This window comes from Myotis daubentonii, chromosome 14 (genome assembly GCF_963259705.1).
Source record: "Myotis daubentonii chromosome 14, mMyoDau2.1, whole genome shotgun sequence".
NCBI classification, from domain to species: Eukaryota; Metazoa; Chordata; class Mammalia; order Chiroptera; family Vespertilionidae; genus Myotis; species Myotis daubentonii.
In genome coordinates this window covers 54,958,826-54,984,807 of record NC_081853.1, presented here as the reverse complement: position 1 = coordinate 54,984,807, position 25,982 = coordinate 54,958,826, and the positions used below count along the sequence as shown (strand labels likewise).

The following is a 25,982-nucleotide window of genomic DNA, read 5'->3' as shown; positions in this document are numbered from 1 at the left end:
CCCTGTTTAAAAACAGAACCTGCCCGCCAGGTGACCACGCATTTTCCCTGTTAACTGGTATTAACTACGTTAATAACTACAATGGAGTCTCTTTTGTTGTAGAGAGGGGCTTAAAAACATAGGGAGACTCCCATCCCCCTCCACGTGCCCCCGGGGAGAAGGCCACCCCCTCACCACCTGACCCCAGGGGCGGGTAAGTCAGAAAGGAAACAGCCGTTTAGCGAGCCCCTTCGGAGGGAGACCAGCTCTGTCGGAACCAGGGGCTGACCCCGGCCTCTGACCTGCCTTAGGACCAAAGCCCTCCCTGCCCTGGATTTGCAACACCAGGTTAAGTACCAGAGAGCCCCTCAATATGTCATTTAAATAGATGTTTATTGATTTCAGGGAGGAAGGGAGAGAGAGAGAAACATCCATGATGAGAGAGAACCATCGATGGGCTGCCTCCTGCACGCCCCACCCTGGGCATCAAGCCTGCAACCCAGGCCTGTGCCCTTGACCGGGAATAGAACTGTGACCTCCTGGTTCATAGGTCGATGCTCGACCACAGAGCCACCGTGGCCGGCAAGAGCCTTCTCTATTTCACGTGTCCACGTGGAAAGTTGTTGGCGCTGGTGTGGTGCCAGCTGCCTTCAGAAGTGATGGATGGGAGTTAGAATCGAGGCGAAGACAGGAGGCAGAGGGATGGTGATGGAAGGGCTCTGGGTCCGGAGCCCAGACAAGGCAGTTATCGGAGGAGGAAAATGAGGCCCAGCAGCTTCACAGGCGACGTCCGTGAAGCAGGATAATAACATGAGCCGCTTCCAAGAACGACGCTCCAGCTGTTTAACAGCCGGTGGGCACACGCCGAGAGGAATTAGAGCAAACATCCATTTGTTGCCACTGAATGCCAGTCAGCACGGGCGCCGCTGCGGACCAATGGGAGGAGCAGCTGCTCGAGCATCGACTGTGGGCACCGGTGACCACGCCCCTGTCTCACCTGTGGCTCAGCTCCCCTCCAAGGCGACCGTGACCTCGCTTGGTAGCAGTTTGCTCGGTGTGACCAACAGAGACCCCAGCACAGGGAATGGAATTACATTATTTCTGAGGCTCCCTCAAGGAGTCAGGGTCACTCCCAGGGTGGGCACTCTTTCTTCTCCTTAGTCACTCACCCTAAAAATAACCCTAACCCTAACCCTAACCTAACAGTAACCCCCCCCAGCCTAACACTAAATCTAAGGATAACCCCAACCCCTAACCCTGACCCTAAGCCTCATCCTAACCCGAATGCGAATACTAACCCTAAACCTAACCATAAATCCCATAACCCTAACTCTAATCCTAACCTAAACCTGAACACAAACTCTAGCCCTAATGCTACCCCAAACCTAACCATAAATCTCCTAACACTAACCCAAACCCTAACCCTGACCCTGACACTGACCCTAACCCTAATCCTAACCCTAACCCTAACCATAACAGTTAGGGCCTAACTCTAACCCTAACCCAAAACTGAACCCAAACTCTAGCCCTAATGCTACCCCAAACCTAACCCTAAATCCTCTAACCCTAACCCCTAATCCTAAACCTAACCCTGACCCTAGCCCTAATCTAACCCTAACCTAACTCTAACCCTAACCCAAATCTGAACCTGAACCCTAGCCTTAACACTACCCCAACCCTAAACCTAAGTCCCCTAACTTTAACCTAACCCTAACCCTAACCCCTAATCTAACCCTAACCCTAACTGAGAACCCATGGCCAGTGCCTGAACCCTGACAACAGCCTGTGACTGGGCTGAGCGGCTGTCCCCACCAGCGAAGCTAAAACTTTCGATGACTCGCCCGTGACAGCTGATCCCCTCGTGAGCATCGCCAAGCAGGACCCCGCTGAGCGGCCTGATCCTGACCCTCAGCGTCTGTGAGGGAGGCAGGTGCTCCTCATTTTAGGCGGCTACGTTTGGGGTGATGTTTTATTCAGCAAAAGACCACTCTTTCACTATTTATTTTTTTATTTTTTAAATCTTTATTGTTGAAAGTATTACATAGGTCCCCTTTCCCCCCCCCCACTGACCTCTCTAGCCCCACCACCACCCCCACCCCAGGCCTTCACCACCCTGTGGTCTGTGTCCCGGGTGATGCATCTATGCACACACGTTCTTAGGTTGATCTCTGACACCCACCCCCCCTCCCCGCCCCCCCTCTGAGGTTCCGCACTCTGTTCCATGCGCCCCTGTCTCCGTGAGGAGAAAAACAAACATTTAAGACAGAACGTGGGGCGGTTCTTAGTGCTGAGCTCTGAACGAGGCGACATCCTAGACAGAAGCTCTGTGGGCAGAGGGGCCTCGAGGGCAGTCACATCCGGTTGTGCGGGTCGTGCCCACGCACGGCGACCCTGCTGCCCCTGCGGACGGGAAGAGGCAAAAATGATGCTCGCGCCTGTTCCCCAAGCCGTGTGACCTGCTCAGAGCGACTGCTGCTCAAATTCACACAAACGTTTCGCTCTTTTGCCAACACCTGTGTCCGTGAGGCTTGTTCCCGGGAGGAGGCGCCTTCCTGAGAAGCACAGAGACGCAGAGGGCTCCCTGCCCGGCGGGCACACGGGGAGGCCAACCTTGGGGGGACCAGCCTTTAAGGAGACCTCTAGCCTCGAATCCGGCCACCTCATTCAGCTCAGCTGCTGCGGCTCTCCTGCCCCCGGGGCCCTGCCTGAGTGCAGAGGAGGACCAGGCTGGTTACGGGAGACACGGGAAGCCCATGGAACCAACATTCTCATGATGCCGCCGTAATGGGAATCACCAGGGGCCCCCTACGGGGTGCGTCATGAGCTGAATGTGCGTGAGCGTCCTGCTCCCAAACCCACCTGCGGACGCCTAATCCTGCTGCGAAGGCGCCTGCAGGTGAGGCTGTTGGGAGGCAACCAGGTCACGGGGTGGAGCCCCGGCGAATGGGATGAGTGCCCTGTTAGGAAGGGGCCGGAGGTCGCTGACTCTCCTGCTGCCAGGAGATGACTCAGCAAAAAGATGCTGCCTGCACCTTGGAACGGGGTCCTCTCTAACCGCGCCCCCCCCCCCCCCGCCCTGCCAGCACTCTCATCTCAGACTTTCGGGCTCCAGAGCAGGAGAGAGAAGCGTCTGCTGTGTATGAGCCACTGAGTCCGGGGTCATTTGGGGTAAACAGCAGCCCAAGCGGACTAAGAATGCTCCCGGAAGGCCCTGAGCGGCTCAGCTGACAGCATCGCGGAAGGGAGAGCTATAGACAACTGGGCAGGTAGGTAGATCGATGACAGAACATGTGGAGAACACGCGGAGCCACATACATGAGTCAGAGACTGTGGCGTCCCTTCCCTGTAGTGGAATAATTGTGATACGTTTCCCATAAGTAAGGGCAGGCAATTTCTCTCTCGGTGTCTAATTACTGGACCTGCTCTGCGAAAATGAATAGGGAAGAAACCGATTCACATGGCTTACCGCGGAATGAATGGTCTTCATTAACGGTTCCCGTAGCCATTCCTACACACACCGAGACTTCACATAGGAGCGGGCAGCATTCTCAGAGGAGAACAGTCTTCTCGCAATGGATCTGTCTGCACCAGCAACAACGAGTCTCCTATTTGGGGGAAAATGGGAATGGAAGACCGAAATCATGTTCTCGTGTATCATTTGGCTTTTAAATATATATATATATTTATTGCTTTCAGAGAGGAAGGGAGAGGGAGAGAGAGATAGAGACATCAATGATGAGAGAGAATCATGGATCCATTGCCTCCTGCACGCCCCACATTGGGGATCGAGCCCAGAACCTGGACAAGTGGCCTGACTCAGAATCGAACCGTGGCCTCCTGGTTCCTAGGTTGACGCTCAGCCACGGAGCCACGCGGCCACGCTTCGTGGTAAGCCATGTGAATCGGCATTTTTTAAGGAAAGCCGTGAGCACGGGGAGGACTGGCCCAGCAGAGTGAGGCTGTTTGCAGGTTTTCTCCAGGAGGGACTGGCCCAGCCGTGGCCGCCGACGTCACCAAAGCAGAAGCCAGGGTGCTCTGAGTGGAGGGGAGGAAGGACAGTGGACGGGGCCTTGGCTGTCACAGCCGGCACTGCAGGGCGTGGCCTGCCACCGCTCCCTCTCGTCTCTTCACTCGCGATCAGACTCCTGCATCAGGGCTCTGTTCCACGTCGGACCAGCATTCCATGACCAGAGCCTTTGTGTTTTCAACTGGTTTTAGGCCAAATGGCTTCTATCTAAGAAAACTTCCTAAAAGGGACGGTAGAGTAACATTTGTGCATCGCCTGCTCTGAGGGGGCGGATGTTATCTTCCCACTTTAAAACCGTTTCCTAACACGAATGACACAGTTCTGTCATTTTACGTAAACCGAGCGGCTGCGGGTTAAGTGAGAACGTGTATCCACCCCAAACACTCCCTACCGGTCCTCGGGACACCTGGCCAGCATCCCCAACTGCCGGACATCTCCGCGTGGAGCGTGTTGGGCCACCTCCCTGCCCTTCCCTTGAAAATACTGTTGAGGACGGACGTTAACGGCAGAGTATGGGAGAGCGTTCGCGGTGTTCGCCGCAGCAATAGTACTGGAAGTATCTCATGAATAAAACAGGAGTTCACAGGTCAATGGGGAAAGGTTAACAGGAGCCTGTTGGGAAGGAACCCCGATTCTTTCCCTGGTTTTTGTGGGGGACGGGAACGGGTTGGAACTGACGAACCTGCCAGGGCAGACACGTAAGCAGGTACCTGTGGCATGGCCCGCACACGGCTCTGCTCGCCCCGCATCATCTCCACCTTCACACCAGCCGTCCTCGTGTCCCTCGAATGGTCCCCGCCTTGTGTGACTCCATTTTGCTGATTTCCTCCAAATCAAGTTCTTCCCACCTTCCTTTTTTAAAAAAAAAAAAAAAAAATTAATTCTAACCCAAGGATATTTTTTTCCACCGATTTTCAGAGAGAGTGGAAGGGAGGGAGGGAGGGAGGGAAGGGAGAGGGGAGAGAGAAACATCAATGTGAGAGACATATTGGCTGGTTGCCTTCTGCACACACTCTGACCAGGGCCTGGGGTCAAGCCTGCAACCCAGGTATGTGCCCTTGACTGGGACTTGAACCCGAGACCCTTTGGTGTTCAGGCTGACACGCTAACCACTAAGGCACGCTGGCCAGGGCTGTTCGGTGTTTTGTTCCCGATCATGGCAGTGGCTGCACCCATGTCCTGATCCAGTGGGAGGTGGGAATCGTCCACAAAGGGACACCCTGGAATCATGACGATGAAGGAAGAGCCACAACAGGGGACCGATGACAACACAAACCCATGGCATCGGGAAGGTGAGCCATGTGCAGCCAGGTGGGTGCTGTCTGGGAGCCTCCTCTGTCTCCCGAGGGTCCCGGGCCGGCTGTCTGTGCCCTCCCTTCACCCCCCCGCCCCCCCTGTGCACCTGCCTGGTGTCCCCAGCCAGCCCTGTGCTCAAGGCTTTCCTATGAAGCCTCCATGTAGTCCCCAAAATATCGATTCCAGTTCAACTTTAAGTTTTATTTAAATATTTTAAAATATATTTTTATTGATTTCAGAGAGGAAGGGAGAGGGAGAGAGAGAATCATTGATCGGCTACCTCCTGCACGCCCCCTACTGGGGATCGAGCCCTCAACCCGGGCATGTGCCCTGACCGGGAATCAAACCCTGACCCCCTGGTTCATAGGTCAACACGGAGCCACACCGGCCTGGCTTATTTAAATATTTAGAAACTCAAGTAACATATATGTTCTGTGAAATAAGTCAGAAAGGGCATCTCGCCCAAAAATTATTGTAGAATTAGGTAATAATAGTTTCAAATGCTAGTAATGGGGGGAAACGTCGTAGACACGTAGCCAGCCTCACCATGTGAGGCAACTGCAGCTGAGGCCTGAGGCGGTGACCGGAGGGCTGCTTTAGCGACAGAAAGGGGTGGGGGTGTCCGTCTGTGACCTGTGCTCCACGCATGAGAAGCCTGCGCTCTCCACCGGACGCTTGAAGAACAAACGCATTTATGTTTTACATTAAGATGCTTGTGTTAGCTCCTACAGCCCAACCACAGGGCACATGCATGTTCACCACGGAGTGGATATCGCGGTGCCCACTTATGTCACCCCGGGCTTCTAAGACGTCCTCTTTTCACCAACCAGCGTCTAAAAAGACAGAAAAGCCGCTCTTGGAATTGTGTTTAATTAAGGAAACAGTCGCACTGCTGCCTTTGGTCCATTTAACACCTGCAATCCCTGCCTTGCCAATTTTTCGCTTGGTGCCCCGGACCTCGGCTTGGTCAGCTGTGAAACAGACAGGATCACACGTCCAACCCCAGAAATGCGCCCCCAGGATTAAGTGAGTTGATTTCCTGAAGCACTTGGCGCCGTGTCTGGGCTGTGGAGCCCGTGTCTCCAGATCCATTTATTTCCTCCGCACTTCCCAGGACTCACCCACCAGCCCCCACATTCACAGCCCCCGGGTCACCCCTGGGAATAGTAGCACTTGGCCCAGAAAGGGGCGGAGAGCGCGGGCAGCTGGGCCAGCCATCTGGCGGCGGGCCTGCCCGGACCTTCCTCTACCAGCTGGCGGGGCGCCGGGAGTCGGGGCTCCGCGCTCGGCCGTCCCGGGAGCCGATGGGGGCCGTGCACAACGGGGCCGCTCTGGGCCAGCCGGGCCCTCCTGGGCGAGGGAAGACGGCCCGCGCTGCTGACCGCCTGGGCCACACTCGGCCTTCGTGTCCATTCACGGAAGCAAACGCTCCTCCTTGCACCGGGCCTCGCCTCCTGCTGGAAGGCTTGCTCTCGGTCTGACGCGTGGGGACAGTGTTCACGCCAACGGGTGGTCACGTGACCCCGCTACATCGACGGTCCAGAACCCTTTGGTGCAGAAAAGGAATTCTACCCACAAAAGTAGTTAATTCTCTGGCAGCTGCAGAACCTTAAAACCACGTGTCCCCGATGGAACTGAGTCATAAGTAATGGGGACACAGTGATTAGAAGCATTGATGGGGTGTGCACTGCGCCAGGAACCCAGACCGTGCCATGGACATGATGACCGATGATGTGCGCACCTACCTTTTTGTAATTTTAAGTTGTTATTCATTTGCCTTATTGTTCACGGCTGATGGGACATATGGAGACATTCAGAATTGCATGGCAATTTGGTTGTTGTTTTTATAAAAATATATTTTTATTGATTTCAGAGAGGAAGGGAAAAGGATAGAAACATCAATGATGAGAGAGAATCATTGATTGGCTGCCTCCTGCACATCTCTACTGGGCATCCAGCCCGCAACCTGAACGGAAATCGAACCGGGACCTCCTGGCTCACAGTTCGATACTCTACTGAGCCATGCTGGCCGGGACAGCTTTGCACGTTTTAACTTGGATGTCATGCTGCAGTGCACGCTGGGAATATAGTGGAGTCCCCAAACCTGAGGGCAGCTGGTGACCACCGTATACTTGGGGACTACCCCGTGCATGTCACTCCTCGCGGCCACCGCTTCCACGCCGGAGGGAACAGCCCTGTGACCCCACAGAACCTGTGTGGCCGCCATGCTCATCGCCACGGCACCTGTGACCACACCGTGCCCGTGAAGGCGGGGTTACCTGCCCAGCGGCAGGGTGAGGGCGGAGCCCACGTGTCCTGCCCTCCCCGTGGCGAGTCTCCCACAGATCCCTGTTCCCAGAGGAGAGGTCCTCACGGGTCTGAAAGTGCGCGGCCGTCAGCTCTCCAGCAGAAGTTCCAGGAAGGATGCTGGATCTGGGGACTGAGGGAGGCAGGTGCGGGAGCCAGCCATGGTGACCAGCATCCGGCGATGCTGACGGTGCCCAGGGTGGGGCTGGGAGGATGTCTTAGAGCAGTGTCCGAGTTTTTGGTGGTTCCTGGCTGGAGGCTGCGCTCCCAGCATCTGTCGGGCAGCTGCCCGGGACGTGCACAAACATCCCCGTCTGCTCCTTAGGCATCGCCTGCCTGCTGACCACCCGAGTCGGGGATGCCCGTGTGGCCTGAGTCACTCCTTACAAGGCTGACTACGTGGCTTGTGCGCTCGGATCGTCCACCCACACCATGGCCACCGCCTGCCAAGCACGCCCCCCCATCCGCTTCCTGTGAGCCTCGGACAGAACGCTCCACACAGACTCTCCGATGCCATCTGGGTCCTCACGGCAGCGGACACCTGTATGCCCCTGACCTCCCGGCCCCTGGGATCCGGGCCTGGGATAGGGGTCGGTTCCGGCACCGGTCCCAGCCTGGCACAGGGGTCACGCGTTTCGACAGCCATGGACTCCGGTCTGAGAGGTGTTTCCACCAGGAAGAGAATGGTTCAGCTAAGACACTGAGTACTACTTTCATGCCCTGAGTATTATAACCGATGATTTTATCACACTGTCAGGGTTCGGAAACTACGGCTCCCTTCACGTTCAGAAAAGGCCTGTATCATTCACAAAACTGGAATCAGCGAACGCCAGGAAGGGCTATAATGAGGCCACACTGAGAAGCCGCATTTGTGTAAAATGACTAACATGTGCAGGATGCCTGCTTCACCTTTAAACCGGCCCGGAGGGGCAAGGCCAGGCCCTGGGCGCTGTCCCCACGGGGACTTTCTTTGAAACACTCCCACCTAGCGGATGAGCCTTTTAATTACACCTTTTAAGAAAAACGGTACAACTATGAGATGCCTCCAAGGTTTAAGTCCATCAAAGAGGCGTGTTCTGGGTGTTTTTAAATCCATTTTAACACACAGTCGATTCTTATTCTCTACACAGGAACTTAATGTTATAATGTGAACGTGTCTCCCCCAGAATTACGCTTCCGCTCCCGAAGTGTGGACTTTGAGACAGAGAAGAGAGGCCTGTAGGAAGTCAAATATAGAAGCCTCAGATCGGAGAGGGATCCGGGCTCAGATCTCTCGAGACGCCCTGAGTGCGAGTGACAATCGGGACTCGGATGGGTGAGACAGCGAGGGAGACAGACGGTTACGACAGGACTTAGACCGAGTCTGCAAGGAGCCGCAGGCCCAGTGAGACTGGCTACTGTGTGTCCCTCCAGGAGAACTGCAATGCAACACGCTCACCAGTTTATTTCAATGCAACACGCTCACCAGTTTATTTCAATGCAACACGCTCACCAGTTTATTTCAATGCAACACGCTCACCAGTTTATTCCAATGATTGCTTTTCAGGTTGTCCTTTCCCATGGCTGAGATGCACATACCACACTGTTTCCCCTGTGTCTGTTTTGACCACGTATCTAAAAGCCAAGTTCTCCTAAACATGATCAATTAGTCAGCTCTGACCCCAAGCTCACCTTCCTTCAGCCTTTCTGGGAGAATGTGAGGGGGGTGGAGAGGAAATGTACCAGTGTGGCTCGAGCCCGGGTTCTGCTCGATTCTGCCTCCGACCGCTGGCCGCGCTCACCAGGGAGCCTCTGGGCCTCCATTCTACAGAGAGAAGGCTGCCCCAGACGTCAACCGGTAACGTATGCAACGTGCTTAGTGCACGCACACCACTTTCAAAATTCACAGTTTCCAATAGATTGCCTGCTGAGCCCCACTGGGAGTCCCAGTTACCACCAGCCTTATCTGAAAGGACAGCCACTGGCCATTTTCTTGCAAAGTGACATTTCTGTGTTGTTTTACGAACAACCCGGTGAGCGTGCATTCGCCTCAGTTTTGCATTAACCTTCAGTATAGAACTTACGGCACAGGATATGTTGGAGACAGTGATGGTAAACTGTCTACTGTAAACAGGCATTCAAATAAAAACACTGTATTTATACTGCATTTATACCTCATTTATACTTTACAAAAATACACTTCGCTGATAATAGTCCAGGCTCAGAGGCCACCGAAGGTAAGGTTGATATGCACATTCTGATTCTCGTCTGGACAGAAAAGAATACACATGTGTGTAGAGTTCATGAAGCCAAACTTTTATTTGGAAAGTTGAATCTCATGTATAATGAAAATAGTTTTAAACCGTACGTTTTCACAGGCATAGTACAAACACCACCTACAACACAAACACATTTCAATAAAGTTCAGCTATGAATATCAATCTAAGTTTAAAAAAAAAAAGCAATCTGGTAAGCCAGTGTACATACCTTTTATCTCTACTGATGACATCATCACAGAGTATAAGACACACAGCGAGGTCAGCTTCGCCTCCACATGCCCGCTGCCCCGCGGGAGCCCTCGGCGTCTAGCTACCACAGAGTACACACCAGGCCCTTAGGACCCACTCCACCTTGTGCCAGGAACCCTATCTTAGTGGCAGGTAAACAGAGCTAGGGTTTCGACGGGCAGCCGTGTTTTCAATGCTTAGAAAAGCCGAACAACATTTCTCATGATCCGTCTCTCTCTTTAGCTCATCTCCTCCATGAGTATAAAATAGGAAAAAATATTATGTGAGGCTTCCCGCACAATTCCATTGTGCTTTTTCATTTTTACAAACATGGGGAAATCCAAAATAGCAGACACCTTTACACAAGTAGAACAAACCCACCCAATTCACATCGGCTCATGAACATACGTGCAGAGCTCATGAGTCACTTCTGCGTAGCAAAGACCCTGCTTCATTCTCATCTGACTGGTCATTTTTTTTGATGGCGTGTGCGCATCGTGCTGCTCACGGAACAGCGGATCTACTTTCTTTCCTGTAGGTTTGTTTTCCTATAAAAATATATTTATGTGCTCACAGGAAAGCGTTGCGTGGGTGTGCGTGGGGTGACTTTTCGATGCGTCATCAGAGTATGGGTTTGCTGATCAAGTTCAAAGGCATCTTAGCTTTTATTATTTTCAAATTTTTCTTCATAAAGAAGAACACCCTGTGACAAAGAGAAGGTAACTGAGATCATCGTTAGCACTTGAGAGTTGAGACCGTTTGAAGCAGAGGGGTCCAGCATGTGCCTGTGTTAGGGTTTCTGTACAAATTCGGTGCTGGGACCGGGAGACTACTGCGGTCTCCCCAAGCCTGGGTCATTCCACCAAGAGTCCTCGCGAGAACATACAACCTGTGACATCGAAGGAACGTCGACCGTGGGCGCGAGAAAGTCAGTCTCAAATCTGGTCCTTCTGTGCGGAGGTTCCCAGGAGAAGAGGCCAGGGGCGCGGAGAAGAGGTCACGGGAGATCGAGAAAGGCCGCCGAGGGCAGTCGCACGGCCCACGCCCCTTGGTTTGGGCCACTCAGAAGGGACCCCCTTGTTCCCCAGCTAAGGGAGCGCTAAGATTTCGGACAAGGAAACATGTGGCCACTGTGTGGGCTTCTAACGGGAGGTTATTGAATCCATCACAAACGTGCTCCCGGTGCCTTCTGGAGGCCTGATGACCAAGAACAGGAGCTGAAGTCGCCGAGGAACGAAACCACCGAGTCATGACCTTGGCCTCGTCAGGAGCCGGGGACCAGAATCTCCCCCGGAGAAGCCAGCACATGAGGATCCTGCCTCCAGAAAGCGGGTCCTTAGAAACCAGATGCGGATGGAGTTCGGGGTGCCCCCCACGGGTGTGCGGGTCCCCACCCCCACGCAGGGCGAGGACCAAGGCTCCCCGCTGGAAACTTGTGCTGGGAGTTGGGGGTGGGGGGGCGCGCTCCGATCCTGACCCCTAAGTCGCTGTTTTAACTAAGACATTCTTTCCTGCCCATGCATTTTGGACAACACACGAGGTTTAAAACGACAGATAGATATAGGCAACAAACACCAAAGTCAAGGGATTCGCTAGAAGGGATGCCCACAGCCACAGCTCCGAAAAGGCAGAATCTGGGAACCAATTTGGCTTAAACACAATCAGGGGTTTTGTGGGGAGGGTAAGAGCTGTTTCCGCACATGGAGAGCTGAGCACTGGAGGTCGCTGATGCGCATGCACGAGCCTTCACATGCTTTCTTCACGTTTTCATGGACAATTTTGGGCGGATGGGCAGCCCACCTGCCAGGCAATGAATTCCCTCACCTCGCGCTGATGTCTCCAGGAGAACACGGAACACGCCCCCAAGCATGGTCAGCCCGTGATGGAGGGTCGTGTGTGAACAGCTTCCCTCGGGGCTGGGGTTGGAGCACACGCCCCCCAACAAAACTTATGTTGAAAAATATGAAGACATTCCCTCCACGTCTACAGGACGTGTTACTGTAAGACCCTGGGCGGAAGCCATGAAGAACAGAATCCGGGGGCTTTGTACAGAGCCATGCGTGGGAGCCGCACGGCCCTGCGTGGCCCTGGGATGGTGGGCACAGCGTCCTTCATGTCCTCTCTCCCCCTCCAACCCCGCCTCCTACCGTGTGGATATCAACACGGCACGCACAACGCATTCGCGAGCAGATGCGGCGGGCCATCAGGGAAAGGGCAGCGGGGGGAGCCGTCACGTGGGAGTGCGGATGTCACGGAGCCACGACAAGCCATCTTTCCTAAGATGGCCTGGGACGCGGCCTCTCCTGCAGCCGAATTTAGTCCAAGAAAAAAACACCAACAGGACGTGTGCCGGGATCATAGCCGATAGGAATGAGCAGTTCCAGCTGAGGCAGTTCGGCTGCTGTTGAAACAGGGCTGTCTCCGGGCAAATAGCGCCCAGCAAGTGCTAGCGGACCGTGTACTAAGACTTCTCCTAAACTTAAATAATAAACTCTGACTGCATACAGACAACGGTTTTAATAAGACATTCATTGTCCTCTTTACACTTAAATAACCTGTGTGCTCCCCCATCTACCTTCTAACCTGTAGGGGAGCATCACCCAGACTCCCCTGCAAAAGCACACTCGTGCAAACAGAGACCCCCGTGGGGCCGCCACGCTGTGCCAACGCGGCCGGTGGGGACGGAACACACTGACGGACGCTTTGGATTCCTGGAGGTGGACCAAACACGGCTGTTCCGTGTTCTGCATGTTCAGCACCTGTAAAGAAAACGAACCAACAACAAGAGGCCCGCGGCACTCAGGGCGTTGTTAGTTTTCACGGCAGTGCTGTTTGCTCCACGTGGCCGCAGCGCGTGGGAGTCTGGCTGGAGCCTCTGGCAGTGCTGGGTCCCAGGTGCATGCTCTGGACCCGCGAGCCGACAGACAGGAGGTCAGTGGGAACCGCTAATGCCCACACGAGGCAGCCACGCTTGCAGGGGGAACATGGCCCACACACTTGGAGGCGACACGGGCAGGGGGAACGTGGCTCCCATGTGTGCCTCCCACACGTGGCGGTCACGCTTACAGGGGGACCGTGGCTCCCACACGTGGTGGCCACACGGGCAGGGGGGAGACGGCTCCCACAGGCAGTGGTCATGCTCGCAGGGGGAGCGTGGCTCCCACAGGAATGGTCACGCTCGCAGGGGGACGTGGCTTCCACGTGTGGCGCCCACGTGTGGCACTCACGCGCGCAGAGGGAAGGTGGCTGTGGAGCTGCCGTTGCTCTCCACTGAGCCCTTCTCCTTGGACCCCGCGTAGGCACCGATGAAGGACCCATCTTCGCTGAACAGACCGTGGTCACCGTCCCCATAGGGGACCAGGCTGTCGGCGCTCTCCGTGGCCGCCAGGTCCCGCGTGAGGGACCGAAGGCTTCCCTTCAGGGGCTTCTCGTCGCTGTCGCTGGGGGATAAGAGAGAGCAGGTCAGCAGCCTCGAACCGGAGCTGCTCCCGCAGAGCGAGGGTGGATCAGAGCTCTGTGCTCAGGGTATCGTCACCATGGGAGACGGACACACAAACCCCAAAGGACACTTTCACAGACACGTTTCAAAAGTCACCACCCATCTGTGCCGTTCTGAGCAACTGAGAAATTATTTTCCTTTTTAAAAAATATATTTTTATTGATTTCAGAGAAGAAGGGAGAGGGAGAGAGAGAGAGAAACATCAATGATGAGAGAGAATCATTGACCGGCTGCCTCCTGCACACCCCACACTGGGGATCGAGCCCGCACCCCGGGCCTGTGCCCTGACTGGGAATCGAATCCGGCCGGGCCTATTTTCCATTTTCCACAGCAGCTCTGCTCCCCTTACAGCCCGGAGCTCCCTGGGAAGCCGGGTGCCCTGCAGACACAGGACAGACGCTGCCTCCTTGGCTGTTCGAACATTGGAACTCAGGATCCCCAAGTCTCCACCTTCTGTCTTACCTTTGATCTGATATGTTCCCCCAAATCCTCCCCCAAATCACTCTTTGTTTAGGTTCCTCGATGAAATTCTGTTTCTTATAACCAAAGAAGTTAACTTAATGGAGTGTATAAACTCAGGTTTGTTAAATGTTTTTTAAATGGCTGGCATTTTTAGAACATTAGCATCCTATACTTATGGTTTGGGTTTTATGCTTCAAAAAAAAAAAAAAAAAAAGCAACTCTGGCACTGGCCTTGGTTGAGCATCACCCTGTGCACCAAAAAATTGCCCTTCAATTCCTGGTCAGGACACACGCCTGGGCTGTGGGTTCCATCCCTGGTCAGGGTGGAAGGAAGGCAACCAGCCAATGTTTCTCTCTCTCTCTCTCTCCATCTCTCCAAGAATGTCCTTGGATAAGGATTTAAAAATGGTAATACTAATAAAAATATATCTTTAAAAGCAACTCTGAGTTAGTGAAATGTCTATAACGCAATACAGTCTCCTAAATTCCTGATCGGGGCTTACTTTAAGTAGTAACGACGATCACACCTTAAAAAGTCGTCTACCACCCTACACAGCTTTATGAAAGTGGAAAAGGAAGAACTGGAGAGATGTAGGTAGATGTGGGAGCACTTGGAACGCGTGGCCGTTGGGCTGTGGGCCGGGGTCCTGCCCTCACCTGGCAGCCGCGCCAGGGCACCGCCCTTCCCCACCTCATGGGACGCACTGTCGCCGAGGGAGCAGGAGTGATGTGTCGCGTGGAGCCAGCGCTCAGGGCCCACGCTCGGCTCCTGGTCTGTGGGGTCCTCGGGGGCCCCCTCCCGGCCAGGCACCTCCGTCACCCACACCCCAGAGCAGTGAGAGCTGGACACACAACTCGGCGGAAGCGCCGTCAGCTGCCCTGACTGATGCGGCCACTGGCTCGGGGCTGGGATTCTGCAGTTACCACGACCGAAGCCCTCGGGCGGCCCCTGCTTGGGGCACAGGTGAGTGCCAGTCTCCATGCCCGGGACACGGTCTCCTGGGAGAAGGTGGGGACAGAGGGGTCTCCTGAGGAGCACCGTTCGGGGGAGGAGATGAGAGCGTGGTACCTGCTCCGAGGGCGCAGGGGAGGCATGCGGGTGCCGCCGCTGGGCCTGCCCCTGCGACCTGAGGACCTGAGGAGCGCCTGCCCCTGGGCCGTGTGGGGCGGGCGTCATGCTCACCTGTAGTCACCAAAGGTCTCATCTTTCCCCGACTGAACGTCCGGGTCCGGGTGCAGGTCCTCCTTGTCTTTCACTGAAGAAAAGAGAGAAGCGAACAATGCCAACGTGTTTAAAGGCGACGCGTCAGCCGCGAGGCTGGGTGGGGGCGGCCCGTAACCTCCACGGAGCTCACACCGCCGATGAGGCCGCGTGGGTGTGTCTGTGGTTGACTCTCCCACCGCCTGTGACCTCGTAAAGGAAAACAGGGGTTTTCTGGGTTCTCGCTCTTTGTCATTGAGTCCTGGCAGGTTGCCGGGTTCCACGTATTCACTCTTCACTCTGTGGGTCCGAGGCTCGGCCATGACCTCTGGGGAACCAGTGACCACGCCCACCCCGTGCTCTCCTAGCCTTCTGGAAGATGCCACAGGCTCACCTCAGGGCCCTGTCACTACGCTACAGAGAACAAACGTCAATTATTGACCCGGCTGCCGTGGCTGAGTGTCAGCCTATGACCGGGAGGTCATGGTTCGATTCCCGGTCAGGGCACATGCCCAGGTTGAGGGCTTGATCCCAGTGTGGGGTGTGCAGAAGGCAGCCGATCCATGATTCTCTCTCATCATTGATGTTTCTACCTTTCCCTCTCCCTTCCTCTCTGAAATCAATAAAAACATTTTTTTTTTTTTTTAAAAAAAAGAGAGAAGCTGGGAAGCATTGTAAGTCTCCTTAGGGCCCATGTTAAGTACTAGAAACTGGAAAGTGTGTAACCACTTGGAGACAACGTCCCCCTTGGTCAGTTAACATAGGAATGGTTTCTCCTCACAGCACACTGTATCTCTAATGTACTCATGTAAATTTAACCTATATGTTTAATTAGAAGAATAAGAGACATCTCTGAAGAGTGCCCCCTGGAGAGTAATATTTAATCAATTGGAAGCTCTATTAAAAACAAACTTATTTGTTCATTTGTTGCTTTTTAATTTATATTTCGCATAGGAGTGAAATCAATTCCGTCTGACCTATTCCACTTGGCATGACTCCCAAGACTCACCCATGTTGTCACAAATGGCAGTGTCCCACCTTTTTCAGGGCTGCGTAGTATTCCACTGTGTATAGGTACCATGTCTACGTCAGTCACTCGTCCCTCAAAGGAGGCTCAGGCTGTTTCTATGAGTGTATTGTTGGCCCAGTAAACATAAAAGAAAGAGGAACCTCCTACCTGAGTACTTCCCGCCTCGGTTCCTCTTCACGAAGCAGATGGTCAGCAGCACGAGGGTGAGGACGGCGATGGCGCCCATCAGCCCGATGAACCAGCCCTGCGTGGCGATGTCGTCATACAAGCCCGCGTACTCTGCGCACAGAAGTCACACACTGAGGGCCCGAGAGCCAGCAGCACTGCGCCCCTTTGGGGGAAGTGACCCCTCATTTACAAACACTCAAAACAGCATCCGTTCTGTGTCTCCTTCCGGGGACCCTGGCGGGAAGGGGACCGGGAGGACACTTCCCGGGGAGAACGCGGACACAGGGCGCGTTCTGACTGGGAACAGCCCCTCTGGCCGGGTCTGAGTGTGAGGACCGAAGGCGGGGGACAGGCAGGTGGGTGAGGCAAGCACGCAGCGGCGGAAGCACAAGCAGAAGCTGCTTCGGGCACTGCAGGTTGCCATGGTGATGCTGGGTTCCGAGTTCCTCTTGTTTTCCTTTTTAGTTTTTGTTATTCACGCGTGTTAATAAGCAGGAGCTAGTTTAGGCAACTATTCCAGAAGGAGCAGCCAGGGCGAGGGCTCCGTGGGAAGCTTTCCACTGGGACAGTTTTAAATGCTACGCTGACGCCCTGGCCGGTTGGCTCGGAGGATAGAGCATCGGCCTGCGGACTGAAGGGTCCCCAGTTCGATTCCAGTCCAGGGCACATACCTCGGTTGCAGGCTCCTCCCCAGCCCGGGCCCCGGTCAGGGCGTGTGCAGGAGGCAACCCATCCATGTGTTTCTCTCACATCGATCTTTCTCTCGGTCATTCCCTCTCTCTTCCACTCTCTCTCAAAACCAATGGAAAACTATCCTCGGGTGAGGATTTAAAAATACCAAATAAATAAATAAATAAACAAAAATCCGCTATGCGAAACGAATGGAAACTGCTTTCTTACAGCCAACACCCTGCACACTTTTACCTTCAATGTGGGGAGGGGGGGCACCTAACCATCTACAGACGCAGATGTGCCGTCCGAGGCTGCCCCAGCAATCCCACTTCTCACCTCTCCCTCTGGCCTCAATCACATCTTCAAAAATGCTATTGTTCCCAACCCAGTTCTTAGGCAGGAGGCGGACTGCGTGTTCGGCTCCGGGCTCAGGCACCTCGGGGGGGTGAACCTTTTCAGTGGCGTTCACTCCTTCTGGGAGCTTCCCGAGACCTCTGCCTGAGGAAGGTACACGGGGAGAGCACAGGAACCGTGAGCGTGGCGAAGCGGGCGGAAAGGTGGAAACAGAGAGAGTGTTAATCGAGACGCAAAAGAGAGCCCCTGGCAGCACCATTTCCCCTGAGACAGTCCTTGAATTACCAGGAGGATCAATACAATGGACGTGTCCTATGTTCCTTTTAGAACGCTGAAGCTCGGTAAATGCCATGCGCTGGATGCGTGTCCTATTGGGATGCGTACAAGCTGATAAGTAGACGCTGTACATACTAGTAAGTCTACCTGGCCAGGAGAACGGTTCGAAACCAAATACGGACCTAAAAAAAACTGTGCATTGTCACTTTGCGGAATTTGAACTTTACACGCCCAGCAGGAGACGGAGTGTGGCCTTGAAGGCTTATAACTGGAAGCACAGCCATCTTCACTCCATGCTACTTCTTTCTGCCTTGCTCTTCTCCATAAATATCGATGGAGCGGCATCCGACTATGGCCACACGTGAAGTGCGGCACATCTGTAGGGACTCAAGCTATAGAAAGTGCAGGTTTCCAGGTACATTTAATCAAAAGGCACTGAGGCTGGGACGTGCTCTGAGAAATGGACACTTTCCAAAGAAAAACATGAATATGCCACATAGTCATCGTAAAAACTCATCGTTGCAGGTAAAAATATGAGCCAAGTGTGATTAAAAGATACCTTTAATTTCTGGCCTTGCAACAAACTATCCAAAATACCTATTTTTGCTAAGAATCAAAGCAACAGACTAAGTGGAAACCGGAAAACGTTAACTTATTCGGAAGTAAAATATATTCCCTATGTCGAGGGGTCAGGAAACACTGTTTTCGATGGGATGCGATGTGACATGCTGAGCGTTAGTTATAACGCTCCCACAGAGGAGGAAGCGATGCAGAGTTTCTGATGACAGAGGGCCTCCCTCGCTACAGACGGCACCTGACCAGGGGCATTAGGGAGCAGAGAGGTTAAGACTGAGCACCACCGAAACAGAGGCAGTTAGTTTTGACTTTGAGAAACCATTAAGGAGCACAAGCTTTTGAAAAACAGAGAAGCAGATGTTTTGTTCAAACCATTAAAGGCACACAGAAGCCCATTTCTGACGAATCCATCTTTTCCCTCTGAGATTATGGACCGTGGGCGTCGGAGTGACAACCAGACAATAACCAGAAAGAAGGCAGACCCCGTGCTCTGAACGCATGTGCTGTCAGGCAGAGCAAGAAGAAGGAGACGCAGGAAGAGATCCCACTTGGACAAAAGGTATCATTTTGGGAGGGTTCCGTGATATCGAGATACAGCTCCTCAGAGGAAATGCACATGTGTGTTTTCCCAAGGACTGACCCGGAACCCAGCGGGAGGGGTTCCCGCCATCTCCCTTTCCTGCTTCCCATCCCCAAATATCCCTCCAGGTCCGATCGCGTGGACCTCACACAGGCCTCCGTCCTCACTCTACTTTCTCCTTTCTCTCCCGAGGCCCTGCTGGTGTCAGGGTAAGCTTAGCGAAACCACGGCTCAAATCGTGGTTGGAGAAATAACTTGGGGAGACCTGGTTCTGAGTTGGAAAAAGAAAAGTGCAATTGAATTAGAAAAACTGTGCAAATGAAACCAGACCGGTGGGCCATTTCCACGTCAGATATGCGACACCAGCCACTGGACAGAAACATAAAACTGGTACGTGAGTCAGCGTGTGCAGGGGTCCGACATGTGTAGGGAAGTGACATGTACTAGATCAGCGTTGCACATCGTCTACCAGGGCAAGAGATAATTTTATTTTTAGTCTGGAAACATTTCCAAAAGGAAAATATCCTCCTACTAACCTTATGAATGACTTCATGCCCTCGTCCCCTATTTGCATTAAGTCACACGGTAGCCCCTGACCTCATATGCTAGTACACGGAGCTCCCGCTGGACGCCTGTCGTGTAGAAACCCATGCACTGAATCGATGTGAACTCCACGAACAAGAGAGATACATTCTGGGTCTATGTGGGTGGAGAACAGGAGGGGATAGCCCGAGGTCACGGATCCCCGATTTGCACGACTAGCAGGCTAGCACGGGCGCTCCTTCCTCGGCGTAAATATCGCGAGTGCAGATGTGTCCTCCCAGCTCCTGTACTTACTGCCCTCGCTCAACGTGGCGGTTTCCTCCGTGACAGGCTTCCCGCAGCCCCTGGACGTGCAAGCCCTCACGTAGAATTTGTACTTGGTGGTGGCGTTGAGGTTTGACAGCCGCCAGCTGGGCTTGGACGGGGCGGTGATGCTGACGTCATTTAGCTCTCCGATCTCATCGGTGTCGTTTACTAGGAGACAAAGAACCATGCCTTAGCCCCGGCCGCGTGGCTCAGTGGTTGAGCGTCCACCTATGAACCAGGAGGTCAAGGTTCGATTCCTGGTCAGGGCACATGTCCGGGTTGCAGGCTAGATCCCCAGCATGAGGCATGCAGGAGGCAGCCGATCAATGATTCTCTCTCATCATGAATGTTTCTATCTCTCTATCCCTTTCTCTTCATTCTCTGACATTAAAAATAAATAGTTTTTTAAAAAGAACCATGATCATACAAGTGATGCTGCCCTTAGTTTGGCTTCTCTGCATGCCTGGGGCCTGCCCAGCACTGAATTATTCATAGCTGCCACCTCACTTCATTCTCCGAGGCTGACGTAATCACCGTGCAAGGGCAAACTGGAATCCTGCTGGATGGAGAGCTAGTCACGGCTAGAAGTACCTGATAAATAAACATGGCACACATGTTCCCTGCTACCCGCTGGCATGTTGATTTTGCTAACCCCGGGTTTGGAAACCTTTTGGAAAAGGACTAGACTGTAACTATGTCGGCCTTTGAGATCCCCACAGTCTCTGTCATAACTACTCAACGTGGACACTGTCATGAGAAACCGCTCTGGACAAATATAAACCAACGGACGTGGCTGTGTTCCAATAAAGTTTCCTTCAGAAAACCCGGCGGTGGGCGGCTGTGCCTCTGCCCCAGTCCTGCAGGCCCCGCACACCACGGAGCGCACCGCCTGCGGGACGGGCACGAGGCCGCGGCAGAGCGGGCCAAACGCTCCACACACCACGGACACACCGACTGGGGGTGAATCCGGCTCCAATGTCTACCTACTTATCTGGTATTGCAGCAGGTAGCCAGTGAGGTTTCCGTTCAGCTTCCTGGGTGGCCCCCAGGCCAAGGTGGCCGTGTCCTTGTCCACTTTGATGACCTTGAGGAAGGTTGGCTGTTCGGGTACTGAAAACAGGAACAGACACTTGGAAAGTTAACAACGACAACCCGCAGCCCCAGGCGCTGTCATTTTCCACTGAACTCGAGACTCGAACTCGTGGATCACAGATTCGCTACTGTCGGTTCAGCCGCTGGGCCACCCCGCGTGGGCACAGTCCCCAGGGCCGCCCCTCACCTCCTTCTGGCGTCTGGAAGACGTAGGGCTCGCTCTCGGGACCAGCGCCCTTGGCGTTGAAGGCCAGGACGGTCAGGTGGAACTCGCTGAAGGCGTCCAGCGCGGGCAGCATGCCCGAGCTCCTCTGGCCCGGGAACCGCAGGGTGCTCACCTCTTTGGGGAGCGATCGCCCGTCCGCCAGGCTCTTCGTCTTCCACCAGTTTATCTGCAATGGAAACGGGAGCCCGTCACCCTGCTGGCCGGCCGGTGTGGGCCTGGGCTCCGGGCTCCCTCCAGAAGCAGCTGGGGTGCAGGAAAGGCAGTCGGCACGCGAAGGAAGTGGGGAGGAACCTGGTATCCTTTCAGACGCCCGTGCACCCTGTCCTTCGGCACCGAGGACCAGGTCACCTTCGCCAGCGTGCTGTTCACCACGTCCACGCCGTGGATCACCGGGGCCGCGTCGGGGTCTGTGGGCACGAGAGGGAGGTCAGGTCTCGATAGCCCCGAACGTGGCTACTGGGACACATTCAAAGCTGATTTTTTCACCCGGACAGCATGGCTCAGAGGTTGACGGTCGATCTATGAACCAGGAGGTCATGGTTCAATGCCAAGTAGGAGTTGCAGGCTTGATCCCCAGCTGGGGACCTGCAGAAGGTGGCTGATCAATGGTTCTCTCTCATCACTGATGTTTCTATCTCTTTCTCTCTCTCCCTCTCCCTTCCTTTCTGAGATCAATAAAAATGCATTTTTTAAAAAGCTAATTTTTCACGAGGTGGAATCTCAGAAAAGCTCTGCTGTGGAGCCGGTTCCCAGGGAACCAGGAGGTTCTCACCCCAAAGGTGTGTGTCGGTCCACAAGGTGGGCTTGGAACAGGAGGCAGGGCAGAGGGCAAGGCATGGGGCAGGAGGCGGGGCACGGGGCAGGGGCTGGGCAGGGGGCTGGGAACAAGGTCCTTGACGTGTGAGGGCAAAGGCGACTGGAAACCGAGGACAGTTCTGCTGCGTAACCCACTGTGGGGATGACGGCAGGTCTTTGCTTTTCAGTATAGAAATAGCTTTCTCGGGGATTACAGAGAATGAAAACCTCCCTCACACGTCCTTACACTCTATACTGACTGATCGCATGCCCCGCCTCAACCCTAAGGAGGAACCACAGTCCAGTTGCCGAGCCCCTCCCACAGCTGGAACCCTCCCCGCAGGCAGAGGCCGCTGGAACGTCATGCTCCCTGCGGAAATGCAAGCTCCTTGAGAGAAAGGGGCCGAGTGCGAGGAGTCACTCACAGTCTTCCCCGGAGTGGAGCACCACGGACTGGGGCTGGGGGCCGGCGCCCAGGTGGTTGAGGGCTTGGACCTGGACCTCGTAGGGGGCGTAGACGGCCGGCGTCATCACCCGGAGGCTGTGCTCTCGGACCGTCTCCTCTTCCCACTCCCCCGAGGCCCCCAGGGGCTTCCAGGCCACTCTGTACTCCAGCCCTGGCCCGTTCTGCTCCGTGGACTTGAGAGGCTAAAGCAGAGGTGGGACACGTCAGTGACAGGGACACGCACTCGGGACGGTGACAGTGTGGTGGGAGACAGGCTGCACAGCCGGTCCCCTCCAGGGAGAGCTCACCCCCTCTTCCGTGAGCAACTGGGGTGAGCGCTGCTGTCACTCTGCAAAGTTTGCAAGTTAGTCCCTTGCCTCCTCTCATCTCAAGAGTCCCACAGTTTAGATGCTTGGCTTCTATCCTTGGGGTTAAGTCTAACTTTTCATAAGAAAGAATCAACTAAGAAACGCTACCCAGCCCGCCAATGTGGCTCAGTGGTTGAGCATCGACCTATGAACCAGGAGGTCATGGTTCCATTCCGGGTCAGGCCACATGCCCAGGTTTCTGGCTCCATCCCCAGTAAGGGGGCATGTAGGAGGCAGCCAACCAATGATTCTCTCTCATCAATGCTTCTATCTCTCATTCTCCCTTCTTCTCTCTAAAAAATCAAGAAATTCCACCCAGTTTTGAGTCTTGTTCTAGCCTGAATAACCTTCTTTAAATTATTTGCTGCCATAAAACTCTTTCTCACAACACTGAAATCCCAATGTTCTTTAACACAAACAAATGAAATATATTAATAAAATATGATAGTATAATCTAAATAGCTTATCTCCCTTTTCTTAGAAAATACTGTCTGCCGGGGTCCAACCCCAGCAGGTCCAGGGGTCCCCAAAGGTGTGGACGGAGTCGGCGAAGAAGGAAGGACACGGAGGCAGAGTTCAGTTGATCAGCAGCCTAGCCAGGATCTCCAGCCAGGATCTCCAGCCAAATTCTGGTCTGGATCTCCAGAGAGGTTCTGCTTCAGATCTCCAGCGAGGTTCTGTAGCCATGTTCCCTCGCTAGGTTCTCCAGCCAGGTTCTGTCCAGGCTCTCCAGTCAGGTTCAGTGTCCAGGTTCCAGTCAGGTTCTCCTGCCAATCTCTGTAGTCAGGTTCAGTCCAGGATCCCTTGCCATGTTCTCCCGCTAGGCTCTGTCTCTAGGCTCCGAGGCCAGTCCCTCTCCAGGATCCTCCGGCATGCTCTCTCCAGCAAAGTTCTTCTGTCTCTAGGCTCCGTGTAGGTTCTGTCTTCTTGATTCTGTTCTAAGTTCTGAGTTCTGAGTTCTGAGTTCTGTGTGTTTCTGTCTTGTTACGACTGTATTTATACCAGTTGATTCAATCCTATCAATCTCTATTACAAAGGTTAGGGCGTTTCTTATCTCCATTCCAGGGAGAAAAGATTATGTAGTTTAAGCATGATTGTTTGTAGTTAAAGGGATTAATTACCCGCCTGGCACTTAGTTGAGGGGTTTTATTCCCTCCCTAACTTCAGGGGAAAATCCCTACCTGGGGATTCAACCTTTCTCGGAGAGGTGACTTTGGTTAAAACACAGCGCCAAGAAGGTGAGCAAACATATTAAGAACCGTATGCCATATATGCCAGGTCCCTTGAAACAGCAAGGATGGACCGGCTCCCGGCAAATTCCCCCTTTTTTATTTTTTAAAAGCAAGCATTAAAAAGAAAAACCCTGAAATGCTCTCTTGTATCCATTTTAAGAGTAGGATTGGCGCTTTCCGCTATTACCTGAGTCCTGATCTATCAGACCAGGGAGAGCTTGCCAATCCTGCACTTTCCCAGGGTGGAAAGGCTGCAGTGGGGTTAAGGATAAGGCTCCTTGGGCCTACCTTCTCCCATGCCTCTACATTTACCTTTCCGGCACCTTTCCTTCCTCAGAAAAGCATGGATGTATTTCTTGTATAAAATGTTCTGTCTGACTGGGAATAACCTTAATTCCTCTGCTAGCAAGCACATATGTTAAAAGATCAATACAGAGTCTTTTTTCTTTAGACTCAGTATGGCACATCTTCTTAATCTAAGAATCAATACAGAGTCTTCTTTCTTTGGACTCAGTATGGCACAACTTCTCAATCTAAGTTCTGTACTATCCACCTTCTTACCCTACTTATCCTCTATAGGGGGGTCTGTAGCACCCTGGTGGAGTCCTATCCGTCCCGAGTGTGGGGTTCTCAATGGGGGGGGGCTTACCTAAGGGAATCCTGTTCCAGGGGTTCCCAAAGGTGTGGACGGAGTCGGCGAAGACTATCCACCCTCTTCCTACGGTGGAGTCTGATCCGTCCCGAGTGTGGGGGTTCTCAATGGGGGAGGGGGGCTTACCTAGGGGAATCCTGTTCCAGGGGTTCCCAAAGGTGTGGACGGAGTCGGCGAAGACTATCCACCTTCTTCCTACGGTGGAGTCCGATCCGTCCCGAGTGCGGGGCGCTTACCTAGTGGTCCCTGTTCGGGCGCCATATGCCGGGGTCCAACCCCAGCAGGTCCAGGGGTCCCCAAAGGTGTGGACGGAGTCGGCGAAGAAGGAAGGACACGGAGGCAGAGTTCAGTTGATCAGCAGCCTAGCCAGGATCTCCAGCCAGGATCTCCAGCCAAATTCTGGTCTGGATCTCCAGAGAGGTTCTGCTTCAGATCTCCAGCGAGGTTCTGTAGCCATGTTCCCTCGCTAGGTTCTCCAGCCAGGTTCTGTCCAGGCTCTCCAGTCAGGTTCAGTGTCCAGGTTCCAGTCAGGTTCTCCTGCCAATCTCTGTAGTCAGGTTCAGTCCAGGATCCCTTGCCATGTTCTCCCGCTAGGCTCTGTCTCTAGGCTCCGAGGCCAGTCCCTCTCCAGGATCCTCCGGCATGCTCTCTCCAGCAAAGTTCTTCTGTCTCTAGGCTCCGTGTAGGTTCTGTCTTCTTGATTCTGTTCTAAGTTCTGAGTTCTGAGTTCTGAGTTCTGTGTGTTTCTGTCTTGTTACGACTGTATTTATACCAGTTGATTCAATCCTATCAATCTCTATTACAAAGGTTAGGGCGTTTCTTATCTCCATTCCAGGGAGAAAAGATTATGTAGTTTAAGCATGATTGTTTGTAGTTAAAGGGATTAATTACCCGCCTGGCACTTAGTTGAGGGGTTTTATTCCCTCCCTAACTTCAGGGGAAAATCCCTACCTGGGGATTCAACCTTTCTCGGAGAGGTGACTTTGGTTAAAACACAGCGCCAAGAAGGTGAGCAAACATATTAAGAACCGTATGCCATATATGCCAGGTCCCTTGAAACAGCAAGGATGGACCGGCTCCCGGCAACTGTCCTATCCTTGTTCTTAGCAAACTGACCTGAGAGAGAAAGAACACAAAGAAACACGGTAAAGAATACACACCTCCCACTTGATCACCATTTCCTTGGGCTGAGAGGCTTGAACCCTTACGTTTTGTGGATTCTTGTCTGGAGCTGGAAAATGACAAGCATTAAAATTTTTTTCCCATTGTATGGCCTATAGACAAATCATCATATTGTCCCCCCGTAAATAAATATATTAAATAACGGATATAATTATTGATTCCTATCAAGCTCAGTCCCTAAAAAGATTAAGATAGCATTATTGAGATATAATTGACATGTAACATTGT

General features: G+C 53.5%; 1 protein-coding gene across 9 annotated transcripts in view; it reads right to left on the bottom strand.

Annotated features, from left to right (window-relative positions):
• Positions 1-9,883: 9,883 nt before the first annotated feature.
• The window catches only part of CHL1 (cell adhesion molecule L1 like), a 96,379-nt gene continuing 80,280 nt past the window's right edge, over positions 9,884-25,982 (bottom strand). For 7 of the 9 annotated variants that reach the window (XM_059664551.1, XM_059664552.1, XM_059664547.1 and 4 more), the window contains 10 exons: positions 25,733-25,803; positions 22,301-22,523; positions 21,372-21,487; positions 21,042-21,246; positions 20,750-20,872; positions 19,751-19,930; positions 17,464-17,625; positions 16,435-16,566; positions 15,240-15,312; positions 9,884-13,535 (listed from right to left, as the gene is read on the bottom strand). In XM_059664551.1, the coding sequence (XP_059520534.1) occupies positions 13,319-13,535; positions 15,240-15,312; positions 16,435-16,566; positions 17,464-17,625; positions 19,751-19,930; positions 20,750-20,872; positions 21,042-21,246; positions 21,372-21,487; positions 22,301-22,523; positions 25,733-25,803 (1,502 nt within the window). In that variant the 3' untranslated portion in view covers positions 9,884-13,318. The remainder of the gene's footprint in view (positions 13,536-15,239; positions 15,313-16,434; positions 16,567-17,463; positions 17,626-19,750; positions 19,931-20,749; positions 20,873-21,041; positions 21,247-21,371; positions 21,488-22,300; positions 22,524-25,732; positions 25,804-25,982) is intronic. The other 2 variants (XM_059664549.1, XM_059664555.1) reach the window with 1 other exon arrangement.